At 37.9% G+C, this 14,978-nt stretch overlaps 1 protein-coding gene across 1 annotated transcript in view; it reads left to right on the top strand.

Moving 5' to 3' along the window:
• Positions 1–9,685, top strand: part of GIPC2 (GIPC PDZ domain containing family member 2) — an 87,576-nt gene extending 77,891 nt beyond the window's left edge. The window contains exon 6 of the mRNA XM_081225186.1: positions 9,342–9,685. Coding sequence (XP_081081312.1) covers positions 9,342–9,481 — 140 coding nt within the window. The 3' untranslated portion in view covers positions 9,482–9,685. The remainder of the gene's footprint in view (positions 1–9,341) is intronic.
• Positions 9,686–14,978: the final 5,293 nt, after the last annotated feature.

Genomic DNA, 14,978 nt, shown 5'->3' with positions numbered 1-14,978 from the left:
GTTACAGTTACAGATTTAATGGTTAAATTAACAGTGGTGGTCATTAACCTTTATCTGAACCCTGCTACGTGCCATTTTATAGATTTGAGAACAAACGGATTCAGAGATATTTGGTAACTTGTCCAGTCAGCTAACAAGGACTGAGATTTAATTCTGGGACTTTGATACCAAGATTTTTCATCTTCAGTAGTACCTTATAGCTAAAAGTTATGTTTAAGTATTTAAAAACTTAGTGGAAAATACAGATTGACCTGTATCACCAATATAAGTTTGTCATTAATAATGATGTGAAAGTTGTTTAGTATTGGTAATAATATAAAGATATTCTCAGCATGGCCACTAGATGTCAGCACTTAGCTGTTATATGTGGTGTAACAATTCTACATTTTAGTGGAATATTTTTTGCCAGGTTGTATTCAGGTGCTAAATATTATTGCGGCATATTGCAGATCTATTATAGTTAACATATTAAAAGCATTTTAGTAGCGGTCACTATGTTGATGTAATAAAACTTTAAAAAAAGTATTTCATTTTGCTAAAGTTTCTTTTGCTTTTCTCTTTTTTTTTCATAAATTTATTTATTTACTTTTTTTTGGCTGCGTTGGGTCTTAGTTGCTGCGCACGGGTTTTCTCTAGTTGCGGTGAGCAGGGGCTACTCTTCCTTGCGGGGCTACTCTTCCTTGCGGTCCGCGGGCTTCTCATTGCCGTGGCTTCTCTTGTTGCGGAGCATGGGCTCTGAGCGCGCTGGTTTCAGTAGCTGTGGCACGTGGGCTCAGTAGTTGTGGCTCGTGGGCTCTAGAGCGCAGGCTCAGTAGTTGTGGTGCACGGGCTTAGTTAGTTGCTCTGTGGCGTGTGGGATCTTCCCAGACCAGGGCTTGAACCCATGTCCCCTGCATTGGTAGGTGAATTCTTAACCACTGTGCCACCAGGGAAGCCCTCTTTTGCTTTTCTTTTAAATCAGAGATTCAATCTTTTACCAAAACGGATAAAATAATACCATTTATTTCTTCTGTAAAAAATAGTTAAAATCTATGTTTATACTTTATGAGTTAGCAATTCATAACATGTTCAGAGCATGCTCCATTCTTAATTTCTTTTAACATACCTAAGCAAATTATGGGTTTTGTAAAGATCTCTGGAGTACTGTATTACATACAGTATTTCCAGCATAACTATGAAGCTGCCTAATTGGTACTTTTGTTGCTTCTACAAGACCAGTGTTTCCTTGAAGGGAGATAACTTACTCAGTTTTTAATCCCAGCTCCTACCACAGTGCCTCTCCCAGAGTAAATCCTTGGTAAATGTTTATTGACCGAATGTCTGTTAAGAGGCACACAAATAGTGAATTCACAGGGAGTATGGAGTCCTAATGTCATTTTTGAAGCTTTAGCCCTTGGGCAAATTATTAACTTTGAGTCATAATTTCTGTATCTTTGTAAAAGGGTATGATAAAAAACAACCTTACTGGGTTGGCAAGGCATTAAATTAAATATGTATAAAGTTTCTATCACATTATAAATAATGGGTATAGCTATTCTCATTCTTAGCAGTGATTACTAACAATTATTGCCAGTAATAATGGTAGTGGTGTAGTAGAGGTAGAAACATATAGGAGGCCTGAGCAGTTCTGGGGCTGTGTTTAGTGTATGGGAGGTTTTCTTCTCTGCTGTGCCAGCATTAGTGAGATTATATAGCTTGGACTGTAAGGTTATTGTCTGGGCATCTTAAGCCATCATTTTTCTCGTTTTGTGACTAAGGAACCCAAACCAGAGATTGAGAGTCAGAGTTGGCCAGGTCCAGGATATGTTGTTCCTGGGCTCAGGGCGCTAGCCAGTACTGCTGAGCTTCCTGAGGTGCCAAAAACATGCACCAAGTTGTTTCTTTCAGCCAATGTGTGTGTGTGTGCGTGTGTGTGTGTGTGTGTGAGAGAGAGAGAGAGAGGGAGGCAGGGAGGGAGGGAGGGAGGTTGTTTGATTCAGTGTCCATTAGTGAAAATCTGATCCTGGTCATCGTTTCCTGCAGCATTTAAGAGCATCAGTCATCTGCACTGTTAATTTCTGCTTCTGAATGGTCTGTAGATTTTCTTATATCTTTTATTTGTGTGCATCTTATTTCTTCCTCAAAGAGATTGTATATCACCCTCATGTCAGTATGATCTTTAGGTAACTGTCTCAGTAAATGCTGTCTGTAGGCCCTATGAGAAATATTTAGAATCGTAGTCTAAGCAAAATTCTGAACTTGAGTCCTACCTTTGCAAAAGTTTTGGCTGCTCTTCTTTCACATCCTAGCTACAGGATCAGAGTTCTGGGCTTCACTTTCTTGAGTGCATGCTAACTGTGTGGGTACAAAAATTATTTAAGTGTCATTACAAGGACTCTTTCTGGACCTACCCAGCTACTAGCATTTACTGTACATAAGACACTGAACTAGTTTTCCCTGGGCATAAAAGACTGAATAAGCTCTTCAAGATCTGTTGGGAGTTTATTCTCTGATAGAGGCAATATGTAGATGAAAATAATGACAACACAGAACAATGTTAAATGTGCACCGTAAGGCCTTATGCCTCAAAGTGTGGTCTGGGGACTGGCATTACCTGGGGGTTGTTGGAAATGCAGAATCTCAGGCTTTGCTGCAGAGCTACTGAACCAGAATCTGCACTTTGCCGAGATCTCAGCCAATATGTTTGCATACTCAATCATGAAGAGCACTGGTAGAAGGCTTTAGGGAACGCAGATGTCACTTCCAGTTGGGGACACAGGATTTCATGGAGGAAGGAGCCTTGAAGGAGAGAAAGGATTTTGATGGTGGAGCTGGTGATTAGGAGCAGGCTATCCTGGGCAAAGGTAGGAAGGAGGAAAGACGGATTTTTGAGTTATCAGATTTCTAAGGGTACAGCGTTAGTGCAGGAGTAAGCCATGTGGGAAACAGGGGTACTTCGGATCAGAATGCCAGAGAGGGTTTAGAGTTTTTAAGATATGCGTTGGAGATCAAAGGAATATTTTCATATATGCGAGTGACACAGACAGTCTCAGAGGTGGAAAGGAGCTTCCTGGTCCTTTTGTCTTATTACCTAATAGGATCAGAGCTGTGCTTTAGGAAGAGAAATCTAATGTACCTATGGGAGATAGTTCGTTGACTAGACTTGGAGATTAAGGAAATAGCATGGTGGCAGTGCGAGTGAAATGAAGGCTGGAGAGGTTGCAGGGGTAGAATCAAGGGGAGGCAGTGTTTGGTACACTGGCAAGAAGAGAAAAAGTAACAGGGACAATGATTGCACTACTAATGACAGTGGTGGCAACGGGAAGAGGAGTAGCGGTTTTTTCGGAAGGGGACATGACGTTTGGTTTCTGGACATGCTGGTTGAGATGCCAACAGAATACAAGCTAGGAGACTTCTGCACCCCTTATTCAGAAAGGGGTATTTGGAACTTGTGAGAGAAGTCAGGGATGGAAGTGAAGGTTTGGGACTTCTCTGCAGCAAGCCATGGTTAAGCTGGGGTTGTGGCTAAGACCTCCAAGGCAAGACCACCTAGGGAGAGGAGGGACACAGAACATCAGTAGAGTCCCATTTCCTGAACACTTGGTTTCTTATCTCACTGTGTGGAAATGCGCTTTGAGGGCCGCTTTCCTCCTTTCTTGACTATGATACTATGGCTGTTGAAAGAGAAGCATTACTTATAGACATTAGAGTGTTTTTCAGTGGCTTAGGAAATAATTTCCAAAATATAGCTGGTACCCACGAGGGCACAGAGTTTGTAAGTCAGCCATAGTTTTACTGCATTGAACAGGCCCTAGCTAAAAAAGCCAAAACAAAAACTTTCTCTCTAATTTGAATGTATCTACTGTATTTAAAATTTTCTTTTGGGCTTCCCTGGTGGTGCAGTGGTTGAGAATCTGCCTGCTAATGCAGGGGACATGGGTTCGAGCCCTGGTCTGGGAGGATCCCACATGCCACGGAGCAACTAGGCCCGTGAGCCACAACTACTGAGCTTGCGCATCTGGAGCCTGTGCTCTGCAACAAGAGAGGCTGCAAGAGTGAGAGGTCCGCGCGCTGCGATGAAGAGTGGCCCCCGCTTGCCACAACTAGAGAAAGCCCTCGCACAGAAATGAAGACCCAACACAGCAAAAGTAAATAAATTAATTAATAAACTCCTACCCCCAACATCTTAAAAAAAATTTTTTTTTCTTTCATTGTCTGTGTAGAAGTTTCTCTCCCTTATATTTTATTATGGTGATTTTCAAACATACAGTACGGTTGAAAGACTTTTTAGTACTTCATACCTGTCACCTAGATTCTACCATTAATATTTGATTATAATTGCTTTAACATACACTTCTCCCTTTACCCATCCTATGTAGAGATTTTTGTAAAAAACATTGTGATTGTAATATAAAATTTATGTACTGCTTTTTCAGTAAATATTAAAAAGGTTTTCTCAAGTTATTACAAAGTTATAAACATTGTTTAAAATTACTTCAAAATATTTCATCAAATATTTCATCTAATATATTTCATCATACTAGAGGTGACTTAATGATCCTGTATCTTATTAAATAAAAAAAAATGATCCTGCATCTTAAGGTTTTTTTTTTTTTTTTTTTTTGCGGTATGCGGGCCCCTCACTGTTGTGGCCTCTTTCGTTGCGGAGCACAGGCTCCGGACGCGCAGGCTCAGTGGCCATGGCTCACGGGCCTAGCCACTCTGTGGCATGTGGGATCTTCCTGGACCGGGGCATGAACCCGTGTCCCCTGCATCGGCAGGTGGTCTCTCAACCGCTGCGCCACCAGGGAAGCCCTAGGTTTTTTTTAAAAATAAGAGTGTTCTCCTAAATTCTTTTCTGTTTTTAAGATTTAAAAAAAAAGTGTAGATTATCTTGTGTGAAGGAAAGAATACACTATGTTGAAGAGATATCTGCACCCCTGTGTTCATAGCAGCATATTCACAATAGCCTAAGAAAATAGACTTAGGAAATAACCTAAGTATCTACTGGAAGATGAATGAATACAGAAGTTGAGATATATATACAATGGAATATTATTCAGCCATAAAAAGGAAATCCTGCCATTTGTGACAACATGGATGAGACTTGAGGGCATTATGCTAAGTGAAATAAGTCTGAGAAAGACAAATATGGTATGATCTCACTTATATGTGGAATCTAAGAACAGAACACCAAAAACCCAAAGTCCTAGAAAAAGATCAGATTTGTGGTTACCAGAAGTAGGAGGTGAGAGGGAGGGGAATTGGATTAGCGTGGTCAAAAGATACAAACTTTCAGTTATAAGATAAATAAGTACTAGGGATGTAATGTACACATGATGACTCTAGCTAACACTGCTGTATGGTGTATACAAAAGTTAAGAGAGTAAATTCTAAGAGCTCATTACAAGGAAAAAAAATATTTTTTGGTGTCTATGTGAGATGCTGGTTGTTCACTAAACTTACTGTGGTAATCATTTCATGATGTATATAAGTCAAATCATTATGCTGTGTACCTTAAACCTATGCAGTGATGTATATCAATTTTATCTTAATAAAGCTGGGAGAAAAAAATGTATAGATTCACAGAAGTGGAAATATTAGTAGATCAAAGGATGTGAACATTTTTAAAGATTGGTACTTGTTGGCAGATTGTTTTTCAAAAACCAAATTTACAAAGTCCACACCAGTATATTTGAGTGTTTGCTTCACTATATCCTGGCCAGCCTTGGCATATCATTAAAAAAAAAAAAAAAATATATATATATATATATATATATATATATATATATATATATATATATATATATATATATATATAAGTTTTAGTAAACTTGGCAGGCCCTTGGGCTGGAGAAGAAGGTCCAGCTGCAGCTGGACCTTCCTCCCTTTTGAAGTGTTTGCTTCTAGGTTAATGGTAAATCGAGAAGCTTTGGGGTCATGGCTGAAGCCTGGGGCAACGTGAGAAACAGGGAGATGATAATGAAGAGATTCAATTTTCCTCACTTTTTACTGCTTAAAATATATTTTTTAGGCAATCTCTAACTTAGAGAAAAGTTATACAGTACAAAATTTTTTTCTCTTGAACCATTTGAGAATAAATTAATGATATACAATTGCCCCCAAATACTTTAGTGCGTATTTCCTATAAACAAATGTATTCTCTTGTGTAACCCTAATATAACCGTCCAAATCATGAAATCAACATTGATACATTACTAACATCTAATCATATCCTGTTTTTGTTTCACCAAGTGCCTTAATATCCATTACAGCAAAAGAGCATGTTCAAAATCATGTGTTACTTTTATTTGTGTCAATTTGGAGCATTTTCCACTCCTGATTTTCATGACCTTGACACTTTTGGAGGGTACAAACCAGTTATTTTGCAGAATGTTCCTCATTTTTGGATTATTTTTCCATAATAACATTCAGGTTACACCTCTGGCAGAGATATCACAAATGTGGTGCTGTGTTCTTTTCATTACATCTTATCTGGAGGCATGGGATTTTGATTTGTTCTGTTTATGATATTGTTTATGTTGATGACTTGTTTAGGTGGTATTTACTAAGCTTCTCCACTGTAAAGTTATTCTCTTCATAATAAGTATTTGGTGAGGAGATATTTTGAAGCCATGTAAATATCCTGTTCTTCATGAATCAACCAACCAACCTTTCATCCATCTATTTGTCAATTAACCAATCATTTCATTATGGATTCATGGTTTGCTGTTTTGTTCAATAGGATTATAATCTATGACCATCACTACTTATTCTGATGCTCAAATTGTCCCTCATTGGGTCAGTGGGCATTATTCCACTCTGACTTCTATGTCTTTTCACATGTTCCCACCTTTTGTTTTTTTGAGACTTTCTTACTTTCTGGCAGAAGTTATTCTTAGTTCATATTGTACTTTTCCTGCTCCAGCCCTGGAATCAGCCATTTCTCTGAGGAACTCTGATTCTTTTTAGTGGAAAATGATATTTGGGAACCAAGATCTGAGTGTTTTGTGTGCTCATTGCTATTGGGGTGTCACTGCTCCCAGGTGCCCACAGTGGATTGAGGAATGTGTGTATTCATGTCTTTTTATTTTATTTTATTTTATTTTATTTTATTATTTTATTATTTATTTTTGGCTGCATTGAGTCTTCGTTGCTGCATGCGGGCTTTCTCTAGTTGTGACGAGCGGGGGCTACTCCTCATTGTGGTGTGCAGGCTTCTCATTGCGGTGGCTTCTTTTGTTGTGGAGCACGGGCTCTAGGCACGCGGGCTTCAGTAGTTGCAGCTCAGTAGTTACAGCTCAGTACGCAGGCTTAGTAGTTGTGGTGCATGGGCTCAGTTGCTCTGCAGCATGTGGGATCTTCCTGGACCAGGGCTTGAACCTGTGTCCCCTGCATTGGCAGGTGGATTCTTAACCACTGTGCCACCACGGAAGCCCTGTGTTCATGTCTTTACCTCTATAGTTTTTAATCTCTCTTTTGAAAAAAAAATATTTCACTGATCTCTACAATTCTAATTTAGCAGCAATCATTCTAGTTTTCTCCCTTTTCCTATTTATCTTTCTCTGACAGTGACAAAACGTGGTTCCCATTATTCAGTGTATATACATGTACGTGATGCATGCCCTTGTATGTAACCAATTTCTCATCAGTGTGGCTGCTGTCCTCTTCTCCCCCACCCCCATGCCCTCCTTACCACACCTGGACTCTCCACCCTACACCAACCTGTCCAGCTATGTGGAAGCCCTCCTCATCTTAACTAGGGATTTGAACCCTGCCCCAGGTCACCCCATCCACATCCCACTTCTGCTCTGATTGTGGTGCCCTTCTACTGGCCACATCTCCTGCCTTCCCCCTAGCCTACCTGTGTTAGTACTGAGCTGTTCGAGGTGAGGAACAGTTCTTAAATGCTCTCCAGAGCCCTAGTGGATTTTAGCTGGAAAGATCAGACCTCTTGGCTCATTCAGAGAAGTCATACAAACTTTGATTTGTTTAACCTTAACTTGGGAGGGAAAAAGAGGCTGGGCTTTGGTGTTTCCCTTTTACCTGGGTTTTTTTCACCCAAGTCCCAAATCACATCCACACTGCCCCTTCCTGGTAGCTAGTGCTTATAGGGGGCTGAGAAAAAAACCAGCTGAGCCTTAAGGGCTCCCAGCCAGGAGGGACAAGTCCCAGGGGAATGTGTACTCCTGAAGACGCTGGTTCCCCAGACATAAAACATGGGATCCAGGCAACTTATTAGAAAAACAGAACAAGGGCACCATCTTTGCTTTCTATCCCAAACTGGAAAAGGGCTCAAAAAATGTTTCCTTGATTCCACGAGGAGACAGATTTCCTCCCCTTCTCCCTAGCTTGATTGCCCCGTGGCAAACTGTTATCCTTTGTCTTTTTTATAGTTGGGGGTGGGGAGTGGCAAAGGGGACGGAGAAAGCTAGTGACTATGGGGGGTGGGGAGCAGATGTACTCTGGGTCTCCCGTCAGGCTTAGCCACAGGAGCCCTTGCCCCACCCATAGGGACACCAGAGGCTCCCACCTGATGGGCTCCAAGATGGAGGAGAAGCCAGGGGTAGAAGATGCAAACCAGGGTGCTGAAGACAGATTGTTTAAAACATCTTTCCTACCTTGATGTGTAATGATAGAGAGTATCTTAATTTGTACTAGAAGTATGTATCTATGCATGTTCCTTTTATTAAAAATTTTTTTGAATGAATGACTTTTATTATTTAAACTCTTTAATGCTAAATACACATGCATACAGAAAAATGAACAAGTTATAAGTATACAACACAAAATTCTCACAGTGTGAACACTTATTTAACCACCACTCATGTCAAGAAATAAAACTCTGCCAGTACTCAAAAACCCTCTTGATGCTTTTTCCCAATTATTGCCTGTTCCCTCCTCTCCAAAAGTAACCACTTTCCCAACTTAGCCATAAATTTGTTTGGCCAGTTTTTTTTATTTTTATGTAAATGGAATAATACAGTATCATTCCTTTGTGTCTGGCTTCTTTTGCTTAATGTCACATTTGGGAGATTTGAGAATGTTCTGGTATATTAGCTGTGGTTTGTTCATTTTCATTGCTGTGTATAAGTTCATTGTATGATTATATTATGTTTATTTAGTTTCCTACTGATAGATAACTGGGGTCTTCCTGGGTTTGGGCTGTTGTGAATAATACTGCTTATGAACCTTATTGCCCATGGATTTTGGTGCACATAGACATGCATTTCCTTCTAGAATATCTATGGGAATAGACTTATGCTTGTTACTTTTAGCAAGTAATTTGCCTTGGTGTCATTTTTCTCAGTCTTCTGATGCTGTTTCATGTATCACTAATCTTTAAAAATTATTTTTGATAGCTACTACAATGTTTGAAGCTGGAAAGGACAAAGGTAATCCAGATGAATTTGCTGTGGCACTTGATGAAACCCTTGGAGACTTTGCGTTCCCAGATGAATTTGTCTTTGATGTTTGGGGAGTCATTGGTGATGCCAAATGAGGATGATTATGACGTGAATGATCGTCTCTGGAGGAATGAACCATTGTTCCTGAAAAAAAAAAAAGTTAAAATCTGCTTTTAGACACTGTTATGGACTCTGGCTTGTTTTATGTGTATGAATACATTCTTTTGAAATATAATTTTGATTTCTGGGCACTTTTTAATTCAGTTGCATATGTAGTATGCTTAAGATAAATTACCTAAAACATGATCAATTTTAATACTCATTTAAAAGCTTTTTAAAGTTAGTTTTAGAGAGTATTTCTAGATAGGTTATTTTGTTCCCCAATGACACCCATGTTTTGTTTTCCACGTAATAAGTAGTTGATTGCAATCGCTTTGTAGTTCTTTTGCAAAATCTAATGCAGTGAAAATGAGGATTGGAATATAATTTGCCTCATAGCATCTTCATTTTGTTATACTAGCTTGAACAGGATATGTTCAGGACATGAAATATGAATTATGCCTACTAGATGTCTAGAAACATTTTTTTAAAAAATCCACTGAATAAGGGGAGGAAGATTCCTATAGCCTGTTGATGTCTATGGCTTACTCTCTTTGTAAAACAAGGATTGATTGACTTTTATTTTTTGCTTCTTTGTAATTGCTTCCTTGCTTCTTAAACTTGTTGAAATCTATTGCGTTGTGTATGTATTTGCACATGTAGAAGAAGGTGAAAAAGAGGCAGATACGGTAGAAACCACTTATATTTGATTTTTCTTTTTTTTAGCAGTTCTTACAACACTATTTCTTTTCCATCCATACCTACTGTTGTTACCCTTTATAAGCATTCCAGGGAAAGTTTTTATAGTCTTTGTAGAACTTTTCTTTTGAAAGATGTTTACTCAGAAAATAACTATGTTTGAGAACATTTTTTGGGGTTAAAGAGCAACCCTTTTTTTTTTTTTTTTGGAAGAGCAACACTTCTAAGCCTCCTGAACTTAAAAGGAGATACCATCAGCAGTAGATTTCCCCCTAGTGAAAGTGCAGGAGGAAGGGAAAATTGAGAAAATATATTAGCTTATTATTTTAGAGTTCTAATGCACTCTCTCTGAAACCTTACATTATTGAGAAAATTGAGGGTAAATGACCATTTTATCACTCTTACTTGACATTTTACAGATGTAAGAGAAATGGAAATGAATGGTTTCAACATACATCATTTAATAAGGCGGAGCATGGTGTGACCAAGCATTCTTCTAAAATGTTAGATGGAAAATGCTGCATGCTGCCGTGGTAATCAGAAATAATAACCTGTGAGGGGTGTATTCTAGGAAATCAGAAGTAGTTCCCTGTTCATGCTGGGTTGATGCTTAGATAACTCTTGTTTTCTGGTGCAACTTCACTTTTACTGCTTTCCGCTCTCTTTTTCACATAAATTTAATTCTATGAATCTTGGTATTCTTTGTCTCATTAATCTGAAACCTGCACAGAAACTGTTGCAGTCATTAACATGTAACAATAGCAGTTTATAGAATGTGGATTGTCTTATTGCCCTTGCCCATCATTTGGAGATAGCATTCAGCCCAGGCTGTAGTAATTTGTTGCTACTTGTTTAGTGAATTTCTTTCAGAGGTCCCCAAATACATACTAATTCTTAATATCACTTCTCATAGGATAGGAAAGTTATTTGATGACTTAAGAGGCCCACAGAAATATTTTGGTTTAAGCAAAAAATAAATTTTTTGGCACTAGATGTTAGATTTGAAATGATGAGTCATTGTTTATTATTGATGGCCGTCTGATTCTCCTTTCCTTTTGGATATGGATGAACACTGACACTTGGTGCAAATTCTCTGTGATTTGTGGAATCTCATATTCACAAAGTGGTTACCATGATCTTTCTAGAATTTTGATGTGTAAGGTACTGACGGCCATGTACAGCTGCAACTGTAACTTGCTTGTTAGCATCAAATGAGCATAAAGGGTGTCAGCTGGGCACAGGTGTTTTACTACTAACAGTTTTTTTTTTCTTGAAATGTCTTTCTCTGTTACCTCTACTGAAAAACTGATAACAAAGTAAGTTTCTTCATTTTGTTCTCTTACCTGAAAATATATCTCTTTGTGAACTTTGTGCCTTTTGGTAAAACTCTCAGTGCACAAAAGGAACAGGGTTTCATTTTAGATGTCACAGTCCACAAGTGGGAGCTACCCTTCTACTGCTACAATGAGACAAAGTCTTTTTTCTTTTTAACTGTGCCATTTTATTGGCAACACTAAACATTTTCAGAAGGCCTCTGTTGTTTTCTCTTGTTCTCTAAGAACTTTTTTTTCCCCAAATGGAGGATGATGGTTTCATTCTTTTTAAGATTTTGATTATTTTATTCTTGATTTCCTTTCATGCAAAACAGCATCTTTCAGTGGCCACTAAGAGCACACTCTGTTTTCTTTGTGGAAAGAATGCAAAGGATGAGTGAACGTTGGGTTCAATGGGGTCTTGAATACAGCTTGACTCCCAGCAGGTCTACACATTCTGATGACTACAAATGGGTACATTTTGGGTTTCTGTGATGTTTCAAAAATACAATTATATAATTATATGATGTGAAACTCTTTAAGAATTCAACTAATAGGGCTTCCTTGGTGGTGCAGTGGTTAAGAATCCACCTGCCAATGCAGGGGACACGGGTTCGAGGCCTGGTCCGGGAAGATCCCACATGCTGCGGAGCAACTAAGCCTGTGCACCACAACTACTGAGCCTGCAGGCCTAGATCCCGTGCTCCACAAGAGAAGCCACTGCAATGGGAAGCCCACATACCGCAACAAAGAGTAACCCCCACTCACCACAACTAGAGAAAGCCCACACGGAGCAACGAAGACCCAACACAGCCAAAAATAAATAAATAATTTTAAAAAAGAATTCAACTATAAAAGCTGTAATCAGTTAACCTCTGCTTGGGGCTGCTATAGCCAATAGTATAATGTGACAGATAATTAGCTAAATAGAGATAATTTTTCCAAATGATGTTTAATTTGAGTATTTTCCCCCATAACTTTAACAAATAAACATTTTCCAAGTAAAGCGCACTTTATTTGGGTCCATGTTGCTATACCTCCATCAAGTCTAGAGAGCACCTTCCTGGTTCCTTCAGTTATCATTGCCTTCCTAACATAGTAGCAAAATGAATTTCACCTGCAAATGGTGTTTTCAAAGTAATGATTTTTCTAAATAGAGTACAGTTATCTGCCAGAGATGTAAAAGAGTGACCATATAATTACCATTTCACTCTGTGATACATCTAAAACATATGGATACCAATAGCATGCCGTTACTCTGGAGGAAGTAATAGGTTAAAAAGACAGTTGAGTGTTTTACTCAAGCTGTGACTGAATAGAGAGAGATAGGAGATGCTATTCAACTCACAGTCCCACGTATTAGTGCTCTGCGTAAAATGCACATTTATTATCTTCTTGACACAGACTGAAAGAGATATCAGAGTAATGTATCATGGTTATAAAATGTTTCTAAGATTGAGAAGTGTACCACTGGCACAACCTGTCCCTACCTGTTACCTGAAAACTCAGTTCTAAGACATGATTCATGGTTATTATATGCTAGGAGGGTGAGCAAAAGTTGAGTATGACATCTTTTTTTTTTTTTTTTACATCTTTATTGGAGTATAATTACTTAAAAATGGTGTGTTAGCTTCTGCTTTATAACAAAATGAATCAGTTATACATATGTTCCCATATCCCCTCCCTCTTGCGTCTCCCTCCCACCCTCCCTATGAGTATGACATCTTTATTTCATTGGAGACATTACATCTCTATGAGACTTATGTATAGCCATAGATATTTTCAAACTATAGGAAGAAAAAGAAATTAAAAAAAATTTCTGAAAGATAGTTTTAAGTAAACGTTTTATATTTTGAACTGTTTGTGCCATGCATATAGCATTGACTATATACAGGTAAAATATTCTACTTTTTCATAAAGAAAAGTTTTTTTCTCTTTTATAAATATCATAGCTTATACTTTAAAATGTATTTTTGAGATTGAATTTGGAAATTTATTAATATGTGAAATTATAAATTATATTTTGATACATTGTTTAAAAATGTAATATTTACTGTATTTCTACTTATAATGTATACATCTTCATGTATTGATCAAAAAGTAAATTATTTGTAAAGCTATCATAACTTTATATTTCTTATATTTAAAATAGAAGTCCTCAAATAAAAAATCGTTTTCATGGAAAAAAAGTGATGAATGTTTTTATCATGAAAACAATAAAAATTTGGGGTTTTGAATGTCAGACTTTTAAGTTTTGTCTAAATAAATAATGGGGATAACACATGTGATTGTCCAGGCCTTTGTGTTTTTAACGTACCTTGGTATATCTTTTTCTCAACATATTTTGTAACAAGGTATAACCTCAAGGTCTCTTAGTTTTAAAATCCCCAAATTATTTGCTTTGATTCAGTAAAAATACATGAGATAGGCACTGCTACAATACTCTAAGACAAAACAGTCAGAAGCTGTTCCTGTTATAAGACGGAGGTTTACCCAGGGTGACACTTTCTTCTTTATTCAACCAATTTTTATGACAGTAATTTCCAAACAATAGTGTAAGTAAAAGACATATCAGCCCCTAGCTCTTCGGTAGTTATGCCTTTTGGGTTCATTATCTCCTTGATAGTTTGAAGGCCCTATCAGAGCTGTTAGAAATCCTTACAAATGTGCTAATTCCATGTACTGGTGGTGGGGCCCAGGAATCTGCATTTTGACACCTCCTCCAAATGGTTCTAAATGGAAGTGAATCAGGGACCTTTACTGTGAGCTCTCTGAAGGTGCTGGCCTAGTCTAGGGTGGAACAATAGATACACTCGAGCACTCAGGATCTATCAAGGTAAACAGAGGCATAAAAGAGATCTCTAATGCAATCAGATAAGTGCTCAAATGCATGTGATGTAGTATGCGAAAAAGCTGTAAATGACAGTAGGCATTTTGTTAAGTGGATAGTTTTCTAAACGTTACTTGATATGCTAGAAGAATTTGTTATCTTAGAGAAATAGACTCCCCAAGTGGCACACTATGGGTTAACCCATGTGATGGTTTTGCCTCAGTTTACATGCAGTGTTTGATTCTTACTGTTGATACAAGTAAATATTGGCTATTTATCTTACCCTTATTAGGTTTTTTATCCTCTTCTAGTTTTGTAGATAAAGATCCTCTGAAACGATGGTTTCTAAACATTTTCGCTTTTAACAGAGTGGAATTGACATGTGTGATAAGAAGACTGACCCCTCTCAATTAGAGCAAGTTCAGTGGATGCTGTGGTTTTGATTATGGAAAAGCTAAGCTTGTAAAAATGCTGCTTGAATTCTCCTTGTATAGATTTTTCTCTTATTGAGGTCCCTTTATGCAGAGGGTAGAATGCAGAACGTAATTCATGCTTCCTTATCTTATGTGTCATCTAAAAATAAGTGGGAAATAATATTTATGATTAAAAAAGTTATACATCCAATGAATTAATTTAACTTTGAAAAAGTGT

The sequence above is a fragment of the Mesoplodon bidens genome, assembly GCF_964165515.1.
Source record: "Mesoplodon bidens genome assembly, chromosome: 2".
Lineage (NCBI taxonomy): Eukaryota > Metazoa > Chordata > Mammalia > Artiodactyla > Ziphiidae > Mesoplodon > Mesoplodon bidens.
Note: the sequence above shows the minus strand (reverse complement) of the source record. Positions and strands in the feature narration are given on the sequence as shown.